Consider the following 16344-nt stretch of genomic DNA (forward strand, 5'->3'; position numbering starts at 1 on the left):
TCCTTGGGGAAGTTATTCTATGTGTTTTATTTTCAGGTGATCTTAAAGGGCAGCAAGGAGCGTAGCACTGGGGCCACTGGAGTTAATGCGGACTCCTCCCGCTCTCATGCTATCATCCAAATTCAGATCAAAGATTCAGCCAAGAGGACATTTGGCAGGTGAGCTGGAAATATTCAGGGAATTGCATTGTCTGCTTTTGCTTAATGTGATTTTGAAATATTTGTTATCAACAACAGGACACCATGCCATCATGGAAGTCTTCATTTTGGAGGATACAGAGAAGAGTTGTTAGCCCTGAAATAAATCATTGTACCAAAATGCCATCAATTGATTGACCATGAAATAATGACCTATTGTTGGTCAATCCTAAGTTATTGAAAGGGACATTGATTGCTTCTAACTTGAAACACAGTATCAGAGAAACAGCAAGGAATGCATCTCAGAAAGCTTACAAGCCATAAAAGAAGTCAGGGGGTGGGGGGACTTAATCCATTCTTCTTGAAAAAGCCATAAGACAATTGGATACATTCATTGCTTCTCTGGTGCTTAGCAAACACTCTGACACACTGATAGATGAGCCTGTCTCACCTCTGAATAATGAGTCTTTTTTTTTTCTCTCTCTCTCTTTCCCTCCTTTTCTTCTTCTTCTTCTTTTTTTTTTTTTTTTTTTTTTTTTTTTTTTGCTGGAAAGCAGCTACAAAAGTTTCTATTTAATTACCTAATGATAACCAAACTGATTTGTAGTAGGGTCACTTAGCCTTATGGGAAGAGTACTTTATCAATTTCAGTCATACTTTCTCACAAATGAACCAATAGAAGTGTTTATGTGAACAGCTCCAATAGCAGCTGACAGATCCGTGTTTTTGGAAAGCTGACAGTAATGTTTTTTTCTTTCCTGAGGATGGCCAGTGTTAATTTCTTCCTGAAGTTACAGAATGTCAACTAATATCAAAATTTAAAAAAATTTAAAAAATTTAAAAAACACCCAAACCTCAAAGTCATTTTTGGTGTGTCTTTTCTCTAGGATCTCCTTTATTGACTTGGCTGGCAGTGAAAGAGCAGCAGATGCCAGGGACTCAGATAGACAGACAAAGATGGAAGGTGCAGAAATAAACCAGAGTCTTCTGGCTGTAAGTTGTTCAAAATCTAAAAATCTTTCTTGAGAGATGTTACCTCTTACATGCAACCAGAATGGGTGAGAATGGAGTGAAATTAGAGCAACAGGTGTGTTCTCATCTGGCAGAAGAATTCCTGGACTGGAGAAAAGTTGGGCTCTTAGCAATGCTAGACAACTCTTCTATCCCTGCCTTCTCTTTTTTGGTCAATCCCTGCCAAGTAGGAATAAAAATATTTCTGCAAGTTACTAGCTTAGTAAGCTTTTCCTTTTCTCCAAATTTTAAAATTGTATTAATTCCTCAATCTACCAAAGTAGATTAAATACCATAATGATCTTCCATATACTTGTTATCCAGCTTCAACAGTTATCAACATTTGAAAAAGTAAACAATCCCGACTTTCCCCTTGTCAAATTATTTTAAAGAAAATCCTAGTCATCAAGTCATTTCTTCTATAAATATTATATACCTCAAAAATAGGACACTTTTAAAAATATAACCATAATACCAACATCATACCTTTAATGTTATCTGTTTTTCAGTATATATTATAATTTCTGCAGGTTTCCCATAAATGTCTTTTTACTGTCAACTTGTTCAAATTAACATGCAAACAATATCCTACATTGCTTCTCCCTCCCTCCCTCTTATTTTTTTCTATATCTATGTATTTAAAAAAAAAAAACGGTCACTTGTCTTGCATCCCCATGCTGATGTTTAATATGTTATTCTTCCCTCTGTATTTCCTATAATGTGGTTAAATCTCTATCTGTCTGTGCTGTTCAGTGTGGCTAGTCTGGATTTTGAAGACTTATTACCAAAAAAAAGCATGCAAAAATCTCACTAATATTTTTGCATGTTTATTGCATGCAAAATTATATTTTGAGCTGGGCATGATAGAATATGCCTGTAATCCCAGCAGCTCAGGAGGCTTAGACAGGATTACAAGTTCAGAGTCAGCCTCAGCAACAGTGAGGCGAAGCAACTTAGTGAGACCCTGTCTCTAAATAAAATACAAAATAGGGCTGGGGATGTAGCTCAGTGGTTGGGTGCCCCTGAGTTCAATTCTTGGTACCCCCGCCAAAGTTATATTTTGGATATAGTGATTAAATAAAATATGTGAGTACCATTAATTTCACCTGCCACCAACCATTTCTCCAAGAAACCAATATATTTTTAGCATTTGCTAAATGTCAAATGTTAGTTTTCCCAACAACTCTGTAAGGCAAGTTAAGCAAATTCTCTTATTCCTACCTTATAGATTAGGATTCCCAGGTTCAGATGGATTGAATTATCTGAGGATCCACCACCTCTAACCAAAAAATATGTGATTCTGATTTTAAACAATGGTCTAGGAATCAACTATGAAACATGGAAAGAAATATCTATGAAGTCATATGCCCTTTGTGACTTGACTTTGTCTATTTCATATGGGGAACAAGCATGCAAAGGGGCCTGGACCTTCTAGAATAGTATCAAAATATTGTGCTTTGTAAGGTATACAAAGGTAGCCTTATTTCTTTCCTGGGCATTTCCCTTGGTTCCTTAGTGTTTAGTAAACTTTGTTGACCATTCCATTCTGATTGAGCAGGGCTAAAAAGGATCCAAGGACTCTCATAGGTATTGATTGTACCACTTGGATTTGAAGATGTAAGGGATGGGTATAAGAGGCAGGGTTTAGTTATTTTTTCATTCCTTCAGGAAAATCTATCCAGTGCTAAAATTGGGGGATACTGGATTGATTTTTAAAACAGAAAGATATTGCCTTATACTTTATGTCCTGCAGCTTCCTGGATAGAGGTTAGGCAATGATGGGCCTTTATGACTGCTGCCAATAACAGCCACAGCAAATTCTGGAGGCTAATTTTCCTCCTCTTGGCAGAATCCCTCACTGATACTTCCAAGGGATTACTTTCTTCCTCTTTCCTCTTTCTCATTTATTGCCTTTTAGCCTATATGCTTGACTCAGAAATAGAAGGTCTTTCCTTCCTCATCTTGCTCTCCCACTCTCCCTACCATTTCTTTTTTTAAAAACTACTTTTTTTGTGGATGGACATAAAAACTTTAATTAATTAATTAACTTATTTTGTATGTGGTGCTGAGGATCAAACCCAGAACCTCACACATACTAGGCGAGCACTCTACCACAGAGCTACAGTCCCAGCCCCCCCACACACACACCATTTCTAATGGACATTCCACTCCTTGGTTTATACTGAAGGGACTTCAAAATAGCATACTACAGGGACACAGCCACATCAATGTTTATAGCAGCACAATTCACAATAGCTAAATTGTGGAACCAACCCACATGCCCTTCAGTAGATGAATGGATAGGGAAACTGTGGATATATACACAATGGAATATTACTCAGCATTAAAAGAGAACAAAATCATGGTATTTGCAGGTAAATGGAGTTGGAGAACATTATGCTAAGTGAAGTAAGCCAATCCAAAAAAACCAAAGACCGAATCTTTTCTTTGATTTGAGATGCTGACTGATAATGGGGATGGGGTGGGGCGCATGAGAGGAATGGAGGAACTTTAGACAGATCCAGAGCAGGTCATGTCCGGGTACGAAGGATCCTGCCCTCAATGGTCACTGCAGCACCACCCACAACAGGGGAACCACCCAAATGTCCACTGCTGAGGACGGAGAAGGACACATGGGAAAAGGGGAGGGAGGTGAAGAGAGGGGGCATGGGGGTAGGAAAGATGGTGGGATGAGATGGACATCATTACCCTAAACACATGTATGAAGACACGAATGGTGTGAAACTACTTTGTGTACAACCAGAGACTTGAAAAATTGTGCTCTATATGTGTAATATGAATGGAATTGCATTCTGCTATCATATATAACAAATTAGAATAAATAAATAATTTACAAAAACGATTTTTAGTTGTGGATGGACATAATAACTTTATCTATTTATTTATTTAATTTTTGTATGTAGTGCTGAGGATTGAACCCAGCGCTTCATATGTAGTAGGCAACCGCTCTACAACAGAGCCACAGTCCCAGCCCCCTCCCCACCATTTCTTTCTTTCTTTATATATATATATATATATATATATTTTTTTTTTTTTTTAAGTTTTAGGTGGACACAATATCTTTTTTTTTAAATATATTTTAGTTATTGATGAACCTTTACTTTATTCATTTACTTATATGTGGTGCTGAGAATCGAACCTAGTGCCTCACACATGCTAGGCAAGTGCTCTACCTCTGAGCCACAATCCCAGCCCTGGACACAATATCTTTATTTTGCATTTATGTGGTGCTGAGGATCAAACCCAGTGCCTCATGCCACTGAGCCACAACCCTAGCCCACCCCTCCCCACCATTTCTTTTCTTTTTTTTTTTTTTTATGTTTATTCTTAAGTTTTAGGTGGACACAGTATCTTTATTTTACATTTATGTGGTGCTGAGGATCAAACCCAGTGCCTCATGCGTGCTCGCGAGCACTCTACCACTGAGCCACAATCCCAGCCCCCTCCCCACCGTTTCTAATGGGCATTTTGCTCAATCCAGGTCTATGCTGACCCCAGTAACGTGCAATGAATATTTCTTACTGAAGGGCCATGTCTAGGGACAAGTGACAGTTTCTTCCCTAGGGCCAGCTTGTCTTAAGTGTTTTTTATTTAAGAAAAATAATCTGTTATTAATGATGGTGGACTGTGATGATCATTATTATCCAAAGTACAGTTATGAAGACACAAATTGGTGTGAATATACTGTGTATACAACCAGAGAAATGAAAAAAATGTGCTCTATGTGTGTAATAAGAATTGTAATGCATTCCGCCGTCATAAAAAAATAAATAATCTGTTACTCACTTTGTGATATTTGATGTGCTTGCTATTCTTCTACTTTGCAGCTGAAGGAATGTATCCGAGCACTGGACCAGGAACACACCCATACTCCCTTCAGGCAGAGCAAATTAACTCAGGTAAAGTTAAATGTGAACCTCAAGTTTTTTCTGGTTCATTCATTGTTCCTTCTTCCATTCCTGTGTTCATTCGGAAGAGTGTCCACTGCCAGCAAGGCACAAGTTAGACATAGTGGGGAGAAGAGAAGTGCTACATTCCCTCCAGGAACATTCAAACCTACTAAGCCTCTAGTGAGGGCTCACTCAGGCAGAGATACCTTCAACACAGGGCAGCTGGGGCCCCAGGAGGCAGCTATGCCCTTCTGGTTACCACCTTTGTGTTTATTTCCAGTAAAGAAACTATTTCTAGGTGTGGTGACATGTGCCTATAGTTCAGCTACTTGGGAAGCTGAGGCAGGAAGTTTGCTTGAGCTCATGAATTAGACTAGAATAGGCAATACAGTGAGACTTATCTTTTTAAAAAAAAAATACTTATTTTTTAGTTGTAGTTGGACACAATACTTTTATTTTACTTATTTATTTTAATGTGGTGCTCAGGATCCAATCCAGGGCCTCACTGATGCCAGACGAATGCTCTACCACTGAGCCACAACCCCAGTCCAAGACTTCATCATTTAGTGGAGCCTCTGAGCCCTTAAAGACAGTGGTGTAAGCTATAGTTGGTAATTTCTTGGCTATAAGATTTAGGCCAGTGTTTTCAGTACAAAAATAAATAAATAAATAATGGCTACAGTTTTTAAAATTGAGATTTTCCACATGTACTGATAAGAAAGATAACCAAGATCTATTATGATGTTAAAAAGCAAGCTGTAGAACAGTGTAATAATCTGATTGCCTGTGTGATCTTAAAGCATTTTTCTACTATATGTGTAATCACACAGGGAAAAATATTTTTAAAAATGCAGAAGAAACAGCATTGGATTATCTCAAGAATAACAATGGGGGTAAAGATGGAACTGTAACTTTACATGTTATGAGAGTATGTATGATTTGACCGCTTGCTGTTTTTATAGTTTAAGAAATAGGCGGGGCTGGGGTTGTGGCTCAGCGGTAGAGCGCTTGCCTCACACCGAGACCCTGAGTTCCATCCTCAGCACCTCATAAAAATAAATAAGTGAAATAAAGGTATTTGTGTCCAACTACACTAAAAAATAAATACTAAAAAAAAAAAAGGCAATAAGGAAAAAATGACAGCTGGGCATGGCAGCATTTGCTTATCATCCCAGCTACTCAAAAGACTAAGGCAGTAGGATTTGTTGAGTACAGGAATAACATAGCAACATAGCAAAACCCTGTCTCAAAAAACAGAAACATTCTCTCCTGTTGAGTATTAATCTTGTTTCACTTTTATTATAAATAATCAGAAAAACTCTAGAACATTTTGATTTTGCTAATTGATTGAAATCTGTCATTGTCATGGTTTTAATCACTTAGGGCAGATTTTCAGGTGCAGTATGTCTTTCTTCATTTCAATAACAAAACACAAATGTGCTATGTACCAAAATTAAGTTCATTGTTCAAAGACAACATAATGTATTAAACAAATTAATAAATACATTTAATGTATATCTTTATTTTAAAATTGGATTGAGATTTATTTGCTCTTTATTAAAATTATAGCATAATACTAAGAATTGTGTAAAAACAGAGGCAATGTGTCATGAAATAAATGGTACATTCTTAAAACAATGAAAAAATAAAAACAAAACTACACAAGCATTAATTGTGATTATTCTTATTCTAAGTGTTGGAAATATTGGTAATTATTTTTTCTTGGTTTTTTTTTTCCTATCATGGAAATGTTTGGATATTAAATCAGCATCCATAATAACTGCAGAAGAGCTACATGAGGACAGATCTGCCTAGGTACAAACATTTGTGAAGATAGTTATGTCTTCCCTGATTCCTTTCAGCACTATGTATGGTGCACATTAGAGGACAGACAAGTAGGAGAGGATCTTGGTAACACCATAGGACGTGAGACAGAACCTATTTTAATACAACTCCATGCTAGTCAGAATTGGTGTTCTCTGAATTTGATTCCCACACTGTGACATTTAAAACATTTCCCCCCTTTTATTCATACCAGGGATTGAACCCGGGGGTGCTTAACCATTGAGCCACATCCCTAGCTCTTTTTATTTTTTATTTCAAGACAGGGTCTCACCGAGTTGCTTAGGGCCTCACTATTTTGTTGAAGCTGGCTTTGAACTTGTGATCCTCCTACCTCAGTCTCCTGAGTCAATGGGATTATAGGTGTGCACCATCATGCCTAGCTTTAGTGAACATTTCTATGCACTTAACTCCGCATGTCGATCTAATCATAAGCATAGGATCATATGTTTTGTTATTCAAAGATTTAAGTTTAGGATGGCATATGCCTTTAATTATAACTACTTAGGAGGCTGAGGCAGGAGGATTGGAAGAACTAGGCCAGCCTGGGTAACTTAACAAGACTTTGCCTCAAGATACCTGGGTGTGTGACTCAGTGACAAAAGCCCTTGTCTAGCATGTGTGAGGCCATAGTTTTGATTTCTGCCCACCCCCAAAAAAAGGGGATTTATATTTTAATTATTTTTTCATGTGCCTGAGTACAGATATACACAATCATTTGTAATTGTTGCATTCAATTTGTAATTAGTTTGTTCCCTACTTACAAACTCCCAGGTTGTTTTAGAATTGTTATTAAGTAATGTTGTAATGAATATCCCATGTATACTTTTTTTGTCAACTGAGAAGTCCCTCAGTATAAAAACCTTGATGTGCATGTTTTTTACCTTTTATTTCATATTGCTGCACTGCCCTCTGGAAAGCTTGTGCCAGGTCATGGTACATGGCATATGGGAGAATAGGAGAGTACCCATTTATCTGGATCTGCACCAGGGCAGGATATTCATCGGTCTTTTTTAATTTTATGGGTAAAACTATATAATATTTTAAATGGCTCTTTTGTATTTCTTAAGGGTGAGATTAGTACCTTTTTCTGTTTATTGCATTTGATCATTTGTATTTCTTCTTTTGTGAGTTGCCTTTTTTGCCCCAGTGTCCTGAACACAAGTAGTCAATATGCCTTTTGTTAGTAGACTTCATTCACTAACCCACCTTCTGGTTTGGACAGGTTCTGAAGGACTCTTTCATCGGCAATGCCAAAACTTGTATGATTGCTAACATCTCACCAAGCCATGTGGCCACTGAACACACTCTAAATACTTTACGCTATGCTGACAGGTAAGAGTGTGTGTGTGTGCACGTGTGAGACAGAGAGAGAAAGGGGGGGGATATTTGTGCACATGTCTCACACAAATAAGGGATCTCACTTTGCTCTCCAACCTTCTTGGAGAAACTGGTGATTTGAAGAATGTGACCTGGTAGGCCCTGCTTTTGCACTTATGACAAGAGGAAGATGATATATCCCCTTACTTGGGAGTTGACTCCATAAGTGGCTTTTCAGTGGCTACTGGAAAGTGAAATATTAATCTGAGTTGGTCAGCTCAGTTTTGTTGTTGTTGTTATTATTTTTTTTCTAGTATTGGGGATTAACCCAGGGGCACTTTACCATTGAGCTTAATCCCCAGCCCTTTTATTTAATTTTTTTTGAGACAGGTTCTTACTTAAGTTGCTTAGAATCTTGCTATGCTGCTGAAGCTGGCTTTGGACTTGTGATCCTCCTGCCTCAGCCTCCCTAGTTGCCAGGATTACAGGTGTGTGCCATTATTCCTGCTTCAATGAGTTTTTTTCCTCCTGACCTCAGCCCTAATTGTAAAAGGTAGAATACATATTACTTCCAGGAATGGTGGCACATGCCTGTAATTCTGGCTACTCAGGAAATTGAGGCAGGAGGATGACAAGTTTGAGACCAGTCTGGGCAACATAGTGATACCCTGTCTTGAAATAAAAAAATTAAAAGGGCTGGGGATGTAGCTCAGTAGTAAAGCACTCCTGGGTTCAATCTCCAGTACCACTTGCACACACAAAAATAGACATTACTTGTGAAGGCAGAATCACTTAGAGCTATGTTAGAATGGACTAACCTGGACATATATAAACTGAGGCCCAGAGAAGGGCAGGAATTTTCCAAGAGTTCATCAGAAGTTGGTGGCAGAGCTAGTACCTCTTGAATGCCTGGTCAGGCCTCTCTTTTTTTTTTTTTTTTTTTTTCTTTGAGTACTGGGGATTGAACCCAGGAGCTCTCTCGTACTGAGCTATATCACCAGCCTCTTTTTATTTTTATTTTGAGACAGGGTCTCACTAAATTGCAGAGGCTGACCTCAAACTTGCAATTCTTGCCAGGCCCAGTAATCCCACAGGCTCAGGAGGTTGAGGCAGAAGGACTGCAAGTTTGAGGCCAGCCTCAGCAATGTATCAAGGCCTTAAACAATTTAGTGAGTCTCTATCTTAAAATATAGAGGGGGCAGGCTGAGGATGTAGCTCAGTGTTAAAGCACCTCTGGGTTCAATTCTCAGTGTCCTCACACACAAAAAAAAATTTTTTAAACTTGTATTTTCTTGCCTCAGCCTCCTAAATCACTGGCATTTTCCACCATACCCAGCAGGTCAGGACTCTTTCTCAGATGACTTTGGTATCTGCTAGTATCTCTCCTCTCTTTAGCCTGTTGTCACATGTGTCTCTTATAGTGGGTTGAACTTTTTTTTTTTTAGTTTTGTTCTAGGATTGAACCCAGGGGTGTTTACTACTGAGTTACATCCCTAACCCTTTTTATTTTTTTATTTTGAGATAGGGCCTCAAATTGCCGAGGCTGATGTTTAACCTGCAATCCTGTCTCGGCCTCCAGAGTATAGGCATGCACCACTGCACACAGCTGGGTGAGACATTTTTGATTGTCATAACTGGGAAGAAATGCTACTGGCATCTAGTGGGTAGAAACCAGAGATCAAGGATGCTGCTAAACATCTTACAGTACACAGGGCAGCACCCTATAAGAAAGAATTACCTGGGCCAAGCACAGTGGTGTGCACCTCTGTAATCTCAGCAGCTTCGGAGCCTGAGGCAGAAGAATCATGAGTTCAAAGCCAGCCTCAGCAACAGCAAGGGGCTAAGCAACTCAGTGAGACCCTGTCTCTAAATAAAATACAAAAATAGGGCTGGGGATGTGGCTCAGTGGTCGAGTACTCCTGAGTTCAATCCCCAATACAAAAAAAAAAATTACCTAGTGCAAAATGTCAACTGCTAACATTTGAGAAACCTTTAAATAGACAAGTCATTTTTCCCTTAATGGAATTTGCACAGTCCTGCTTATTTTTTGAGGTTTTGACTTCTGAAATGCCTAGTTGGTTTGAGGGAACTCATTTTCCCAGAGGAGCCTGCAAGGGGGTAATTTTCAGGAAAAAAGAGCTCTGTTTGTGGAACTGCAGCTGAGTGGTAGACATGAACTGCTGATCTGGCCCATCTTCAGGACACACAGGATGGGCCCTGTGTGAACAGTGTAGTTCTGAGACTTGCATCCCTGGCTTGTCCCTTATATGGGGTTGTGTCAATTTCCAAAAATCTTCTGATCATGGAATGTTGGGTGCATGCTTATATTCTCGGAGAAGATGTTGCTTTTTTTTATTAAAGTTCAGAGGGGTATCTCATGCTAAAATAGAATGTTCCCATTTCCTCTTATTCTCTCCCAGATTTAAACAAACAAAAAACCTACCAATCCTTATAATACTCTTCTTATTTTGTGTTTTCCTTGAAAATATGGAAAAGGAATTATAGAACATATATTTACTATTAAATATGTTATTATTCACAGAGTCAAAGAATTAAAGAAAGGCATTAAGTGTTGCACTTCAGCTACCAGTCGAAATCAGACATCTGAAAACTCCTCTCCAAAACGAATTCAGAATTCCCCTGTGGCCCTGCCAGGGGACAAGTGTTCTCCAAAAAAAGTCAAGCTGGGGCTTCAGCAGTCAGTTACAGTGGCACCTGGTTCTACAAGGGGGAAGACCCATCCTTTGGCCAGCCATACCCCTAACATCCCTTTTGCTTGTATACCAAAAGTCCCTGGTAAAAGGGGTGGCTCCAGAGGGAGTCCTCCCCAGGAGTGGGTCATGCAGACTAGCCCTGTCAAAGGAACCCTGCGGTCTGAACATTTGGTCAAAAAGGGGGCAGAAGAGTCAATTCCATTGTGCTCTGAGAAAAATCAAGTTGGCAACAAGACCATCCTTGAGTGGAGAGGCAGGATACCAGGCCTAGGAGAAGGCCCAGGGCTTGGAAAGCTGCCTGCCAAATGCAAGAAAGTGCAGCCAGTGCGGCCAGTACAAAAACAGCTCGTGTCACGCGTTGAACTCTCCTTTAGCAATAGCCACCTCTTTGAGGAGGGCAGTCAGGACAATAAGATGAGCATGCCCTCCAGGCCTACCTCTGAAGCTTGGACAAACATCCCTCCACATCAGAAAGAGAGGGAGGAACATTTGCGTTTTTATCATCAGCAGTTCCAGCAGCCACCTCTCCTTCAACAGAAGTTAAAATACCAACCATTGGAAAAGTTTTTATGCCAATACAGGCCCCCAGAGTGTCAGTTCCAGAATGAGACCCCTCCTCCATCCCATTCTTTCTCTGAGAGTCAGGATGGAGCCCAAGCTGAGGACCTAGATGACAGTGATTTCAGTGAAGATTCTTTTTCACATGTCTCCAATCAGAGAACCACAAAGCAGAGGAATACCCTGGAGAAAAGTGAAGGCTCATTCTTCCTTCATCAGAAGAGAGATCAAGGTCCTGAGAAACTGGTAGCAGAAAGGCAGCAGAGCCTGTTTTTTAGTTCCAGGTCAGATGTTGAAGAAAAGGATCTAACTGAAAGCTGGGTGTACTCCAAGGACCCAGTAAGCCATAGAAGAGAAGCACTCAATCATAGCCAAAGCCCAAATAAGGTACACTTGGACTGGAGCAGAGAGAACTCTACCTCCATCGGGCCTTCTAGAGACAACCCAGCAGAGGAGCCTTTCTGCTCACGGGTAGATTTTGTATACAGTGGGAAAAAAGGTGAAGGCCCAGCCTTTGACTTAAGACAGGATACCTTCAGCAGTAAGGTTCCTGGGCAGGCTGAAGACAGCTCGCCATCCCTGGAAGATGGTTTCTCTTTCTCGCCATCCCACATTACAGTTTCTGGATCCCCAGACCAAAGAGATACAGTCACCCCACTGAGAGAAGTCAGTAAAGACAACCCCACTCAGATGACCAGAATAGTAAAAAATAGTATCCCTGTACAAGGAGAAGATTCTGGAGGGCAATTAGGCACATGCTATGAATATCCTTCAAGACTAATGGCTCCCCTCACTGTGTCCCTCCTAGAGACCCCAGATAATGACAGCCCTTCTCCTTTGAAACAACTGGCCCAGGGGGCTGTGCACAGTCTAGTGGCAGAGAGCACAGGGGGACCAGCTGTGGGCCACACGGTATCATCTAATGATCAAGAGGCAGCCTTGCCAGTGTCTTCAACAACTGGGCACCTGTGGCTGTCCTCATCTCCCCCTGACAATAAGCCTGGTAGTGGTCTTCCAGCTCTGTCCCCATCACCTATCCGCCAGCACCTACCTGACAAGCTGCCCAACAGGGAGGCAAACCTGGGAGAGGCCTGCCAGAGTAGAGAAACTGCACTCTTCTCCCAGGAACATGTGTGTGGCAAGCAGTGTGATACTGATGCTGAGGAGACAGAGCTGGATGGTTCCTGGGGTTTCCCAGGAAAGCCCTTCTCCACCATACATACTAGTGTACCCCATTCTGGACTTGTACTTACCACACGAACAGGAAGCAGTGATGTGGCTGATCAGCCCTGGACCCAGGAGAGTAAACATCCTACAGGGCTCAGTTGGCAGGAGGTTGGTTTGTCTACAGACTCCATCAAGTTGCCCTGCTACAAAGAGGACATTATGTGGCTCAAACACAAGCCAATCTCAAGGTGCTTAGCATCGCCAGATTCTCTTCTGGTCCCTAACTGCCCTCCTGAGACCATAGGGACATTCAATCAGCCCACCCTGGAACAAGCACAGTAAGTTGGACTTTCTCCCTAAAACATGAGCTCCTTTGTCATCCCCACTTCTGCTCCAGGTAATAATCTGTCATGGAAAAAGCTAAGGTCATGCAGAGATGCACAGTGAGGAGCTTGCCTCTCCATGTTTATTTCTGGAGGCTTTAACAACCTTGCTGCTCTGTGGTCCTCTACCCATCATTAGAGTCTGACAAAAGGCAGATCCCGGGCTGGGGTTATGGCTCAGTGGTAGAGCACTTGCCTCACATGTGTGAGGCACTGGGTTCAATTCTCAGCACCACATATAAACAAATAAATAAATAAAGGTCTATCAATAACTAATAAAACACTTCAGATCCCTCAGCTTCTATCTCCAGCCTCCTGCTTTGGTCTTGGACCCTGCATAGGAAGTAGAAATGAAAGCAGACTCTATGCCGAGTATGCCATCTGCAGTGGTCATAGCCTTGAGAGTCTTTCTCAGGGAAGCCATGGGAAATGGGCAGCTCCTTGGAGAAGCAGCACCCAGCCCTCTCCTTCACTATAGCTGGGGAGGTAGGGACAGCTTAAGAAGCCCATCTCTTTCCTGGTATTTTTTTGGTCTCCTTAATACCTTGACTAGTCCAGAGAAAAGAACAGGGGAGATGGAAGGGGTGGGGAGCCGGTTCTAGTCAAAGCCTTGGCAATTTTAGGTGGAGTCAGTTCCCAACTTGGAAGTAAGGACCAATGTGAGAAAGCTGCCCCGAGAAAATGGGAGGCCAGGAATATCAGTTTCCTCTCTGGTGTTTCCAGGCAGGTGGTCATCCAAGCACACCAAGAACAACTGGATGAAATGGCAAAGCTGGGCTTCAGGGAAGAGACCCTAATAAGCCAACTGTCTTCTAATGTAAGTAGCCTTGGTAAACAATCATGGGCTGTTGGGAAAGTTGGCCTGTGGCCAGTTTGATGTGGTACTTGTGAGTAAGGGTCTGCTGTCACGCACTAACCACTATCAAGGCCTTGTGCCTCCTCTTGCCATTTCTCTGAGATAGCTTAAGAGGGTCTGGCCCCAGGTGGGAGATGGTGCCACATTGCCCATTGACAAGACTAAAAGTTTCCAGCCTCTGTCCCTAGTCATTCTGCCTCCCTAGTGGCCTTGGGACTCCTGTGACTGAACAGTGACCAGCCTGCTGCCTACAATATACAGACGAGGTACTTCTACCTCAATATCCTTTTGTTCTACAACATACCTCTCTTCCTATAAAGTGTCTCAAAGGCAGAGAAGTAAGCCCTATCCAGTGCCATAGCAGCTGTCCTGCAGGTGTTTCAACTGGAGGAGGATCTGAGTTCTGAGTTTTCCTGAAGAGAAAGGGACTAGAAAAGATGATCTTACAGAGAACCAACAAACCTCCACTTGTCCTGTGTTCCCTTTCTCAGGATTTCGAAGATTTTGTGACCCAGCTGGATGAAATCATGGCTCTGAAATCCAAGTGCATCCAAAGTCTGAGGAGCCAGCTGCAGCTGTACCTCACCTACCACAGGCCAGCTGTAGCCCCTGAGAGAACAGTAGTGTCTTAGAGAAAAATCTTACACCAGATAGTAGAGGTAGTATAGGAGTCAGTGTTGGGCTTTCAGGGGCTGGTGGAGGCCTCTGCCACGTCCTCCCTGCACATACCAGAAGCTACTCGCTGGTCCCACCTGTCCTATCCTCATCCAGCCACCCATGGCCTTAGATGGGGCTCCGTTCCCTCAGAGTCGGGCTGAAGAACTTAATGCTTCTCCCTTTCCTTTGGGGCACCAAGAGCATTTGCTTAATGACCCATAACTGTGGGAACACATGGGTCTAAAAACTCTATAGATGTTCCTAAGTTTGAGTATCAGGGAGTTGGGTAATCAGTGGTAACCTGGAGGTCAGAGGACACAAGCTAAGGGAGACAATATGCTAAGTCCAGGGAGGGTGTTTATTAGCTGAATTCTGTGCCTTTCAGTCTTCAAAGTAAAAAACAAAAAAACCTAAAACATAGGTGCTAGCAGGGCAGCAGTAGGGTGAGCTCTGCCCCATTGGCCCTTGGAGATTGATTTGGAAATGTAGATTTACTTTTGAAAATGTAAAATGAATAAACCTTGATTTGATGATGTCTTTAATAGCAGATGTGGGGCAGGCTTTGTGTTTATAGTTACCCTTCCTTCCAGCAATCCAGTTCCGAAGCAGAAGAGGGTAGGTACTTTTCTGTCCCCATTTCAACCTTTTGCTAAGGTGATCAGCACCTCCCTATGCTAGCCCTTTTGTTTCTATGGCAGTTCCTGGTTGCCTAGCTGATTTCCTGCTCCTCTCGGGAAACCTGAAGAGCTAGAGGATCTCGGGCAAGTCTATCTCCTAGGCTTACTATCTTCCAGGACATGCTCGCTTGCCACTCTTAAGGGCCTTATTGTTGTTGTTTTAAGATACACGGCAGTACAGTCTATTTTGACATATATATATACACGGAGTATAACGTATTCCAATTAGGATTCCATTCTTAAAATGTACATCATATGGAGTTTCACTGGTCATGTATTTATATATGAACATAGGGAACATAGGGAAATTATATGATTCATTCTACTGTCTTTGATTCCCATCCCTTCCCCTTTTGTTTCATTCCCCTTTTTCTAATCCACTGAAATTCTTCCCTCCTCCCTGCCCCCGCTTGCCGTGTTGTGTTTGCATCTACAAATCAGAGAGAACATTCAACCCTTGATTTTGGGGGGGATTGCCTTATCATTTATCATGATAGTCTCCAGATCCATCCATTTTCTGGCAAAAGTAAGTCTTTTTTGTGGCTGAGTAATATTCCATTGTGTATACATACCAGAGTTTGATTTTAAGTCCTTTGGGTATATATTGAGGAGTGGGATAACTGGGTAAAATGGTGGTTCCATTCCTAGTTTTCTGAGGAATCTCCATATTGCCTTCCATAGTAGATGCACCAATTTGCAGACCCACCAGCAATGTATGACTGTACCTTTTCCCCCACATCCTTGCCAACACTGTTATTTATATTCTTGATAATTGCCATTTTGACTGAAATGAGATGGAATCTCATTTTAATTCACATTTCTCTAATTGCTAAAGATGAACATTTTTTCACGTATTTGTTGACCATTTGTATTCAACAGCCTGTATTTAAGATCTTGGCATTGAGTGCTGTGAGCTATAGTGACACACACACACCCTTCCATCTGAGTTCTGCTCCCTACGTTATCTTTTTATCAGGAAAAAGCTCAAGACAAGGAAAACAAAGTAGCCTCCAGGTGCCCATCACTTCTAGAGGCCACACTGAATAAAACAGATTCATACGTCACAGCCTTGGCCTTAAAAGTCCTACCATATGAACAATCTCAAGTAAAG

The 16344-nt window shown here is 41.4% G+C and overlaps 1 protein-coding gene across 1 annotated transcript in view; it reads left to right on the top strand.

Moving 5' to 3' along the window:
- Kif24 (kinesin family member 24) overlaps nt 1-15103 on the top strand; it is a 62293-nt gene extending 47190 nt beyond the window's left edge. Inside the window, exons 7-13 of the mRNA XM_046457133.2 lie at nt 37-158; nt 1025-1130; nt 4997-5068; nt 8127-8236; nt 10764-12998; nt 13767-13860; nt 14391-15103. Coding sequence (XP_046313089.1) covers nt 37-158; nt 1025-1130; nt 4997-5068; nt 8127-8236; nt 10764-12998; nt 13767-13860; nt 14391-14531 — 2880 coding nt within the window. The 3' untranslated portion in view covers nt 14532-15103. The remainder of the gene's footprint in view (nt 1-36; nt 159-1024; nt 1131-4996; nt 5069-8126; nt 8237-10763; nt 12999-13766; nt 13861-14390) is intronic.
- Nucleotides 15104-16344: the final 1241 nt, after the last annotated feature.

Source organism: Marmota monax, unplaced genomic scaffold (genome assembly GCF_021218885.2).
Source record: "Marmota monax isolate L192 unplaced genomic scaffold, Marmota_monax_Labrador192_F-V1.1 WCK01_AAM20220418_F8-fsc00069, whole genome shotgun sequence".
In the NCBI taxonomy this organism is placed as follows: domain Eukaryota; kingdom Metazoa; phylum Chordata; class Mammalia; order Rodentia; family Sciuridae; genus Marmota; species Marmota monax.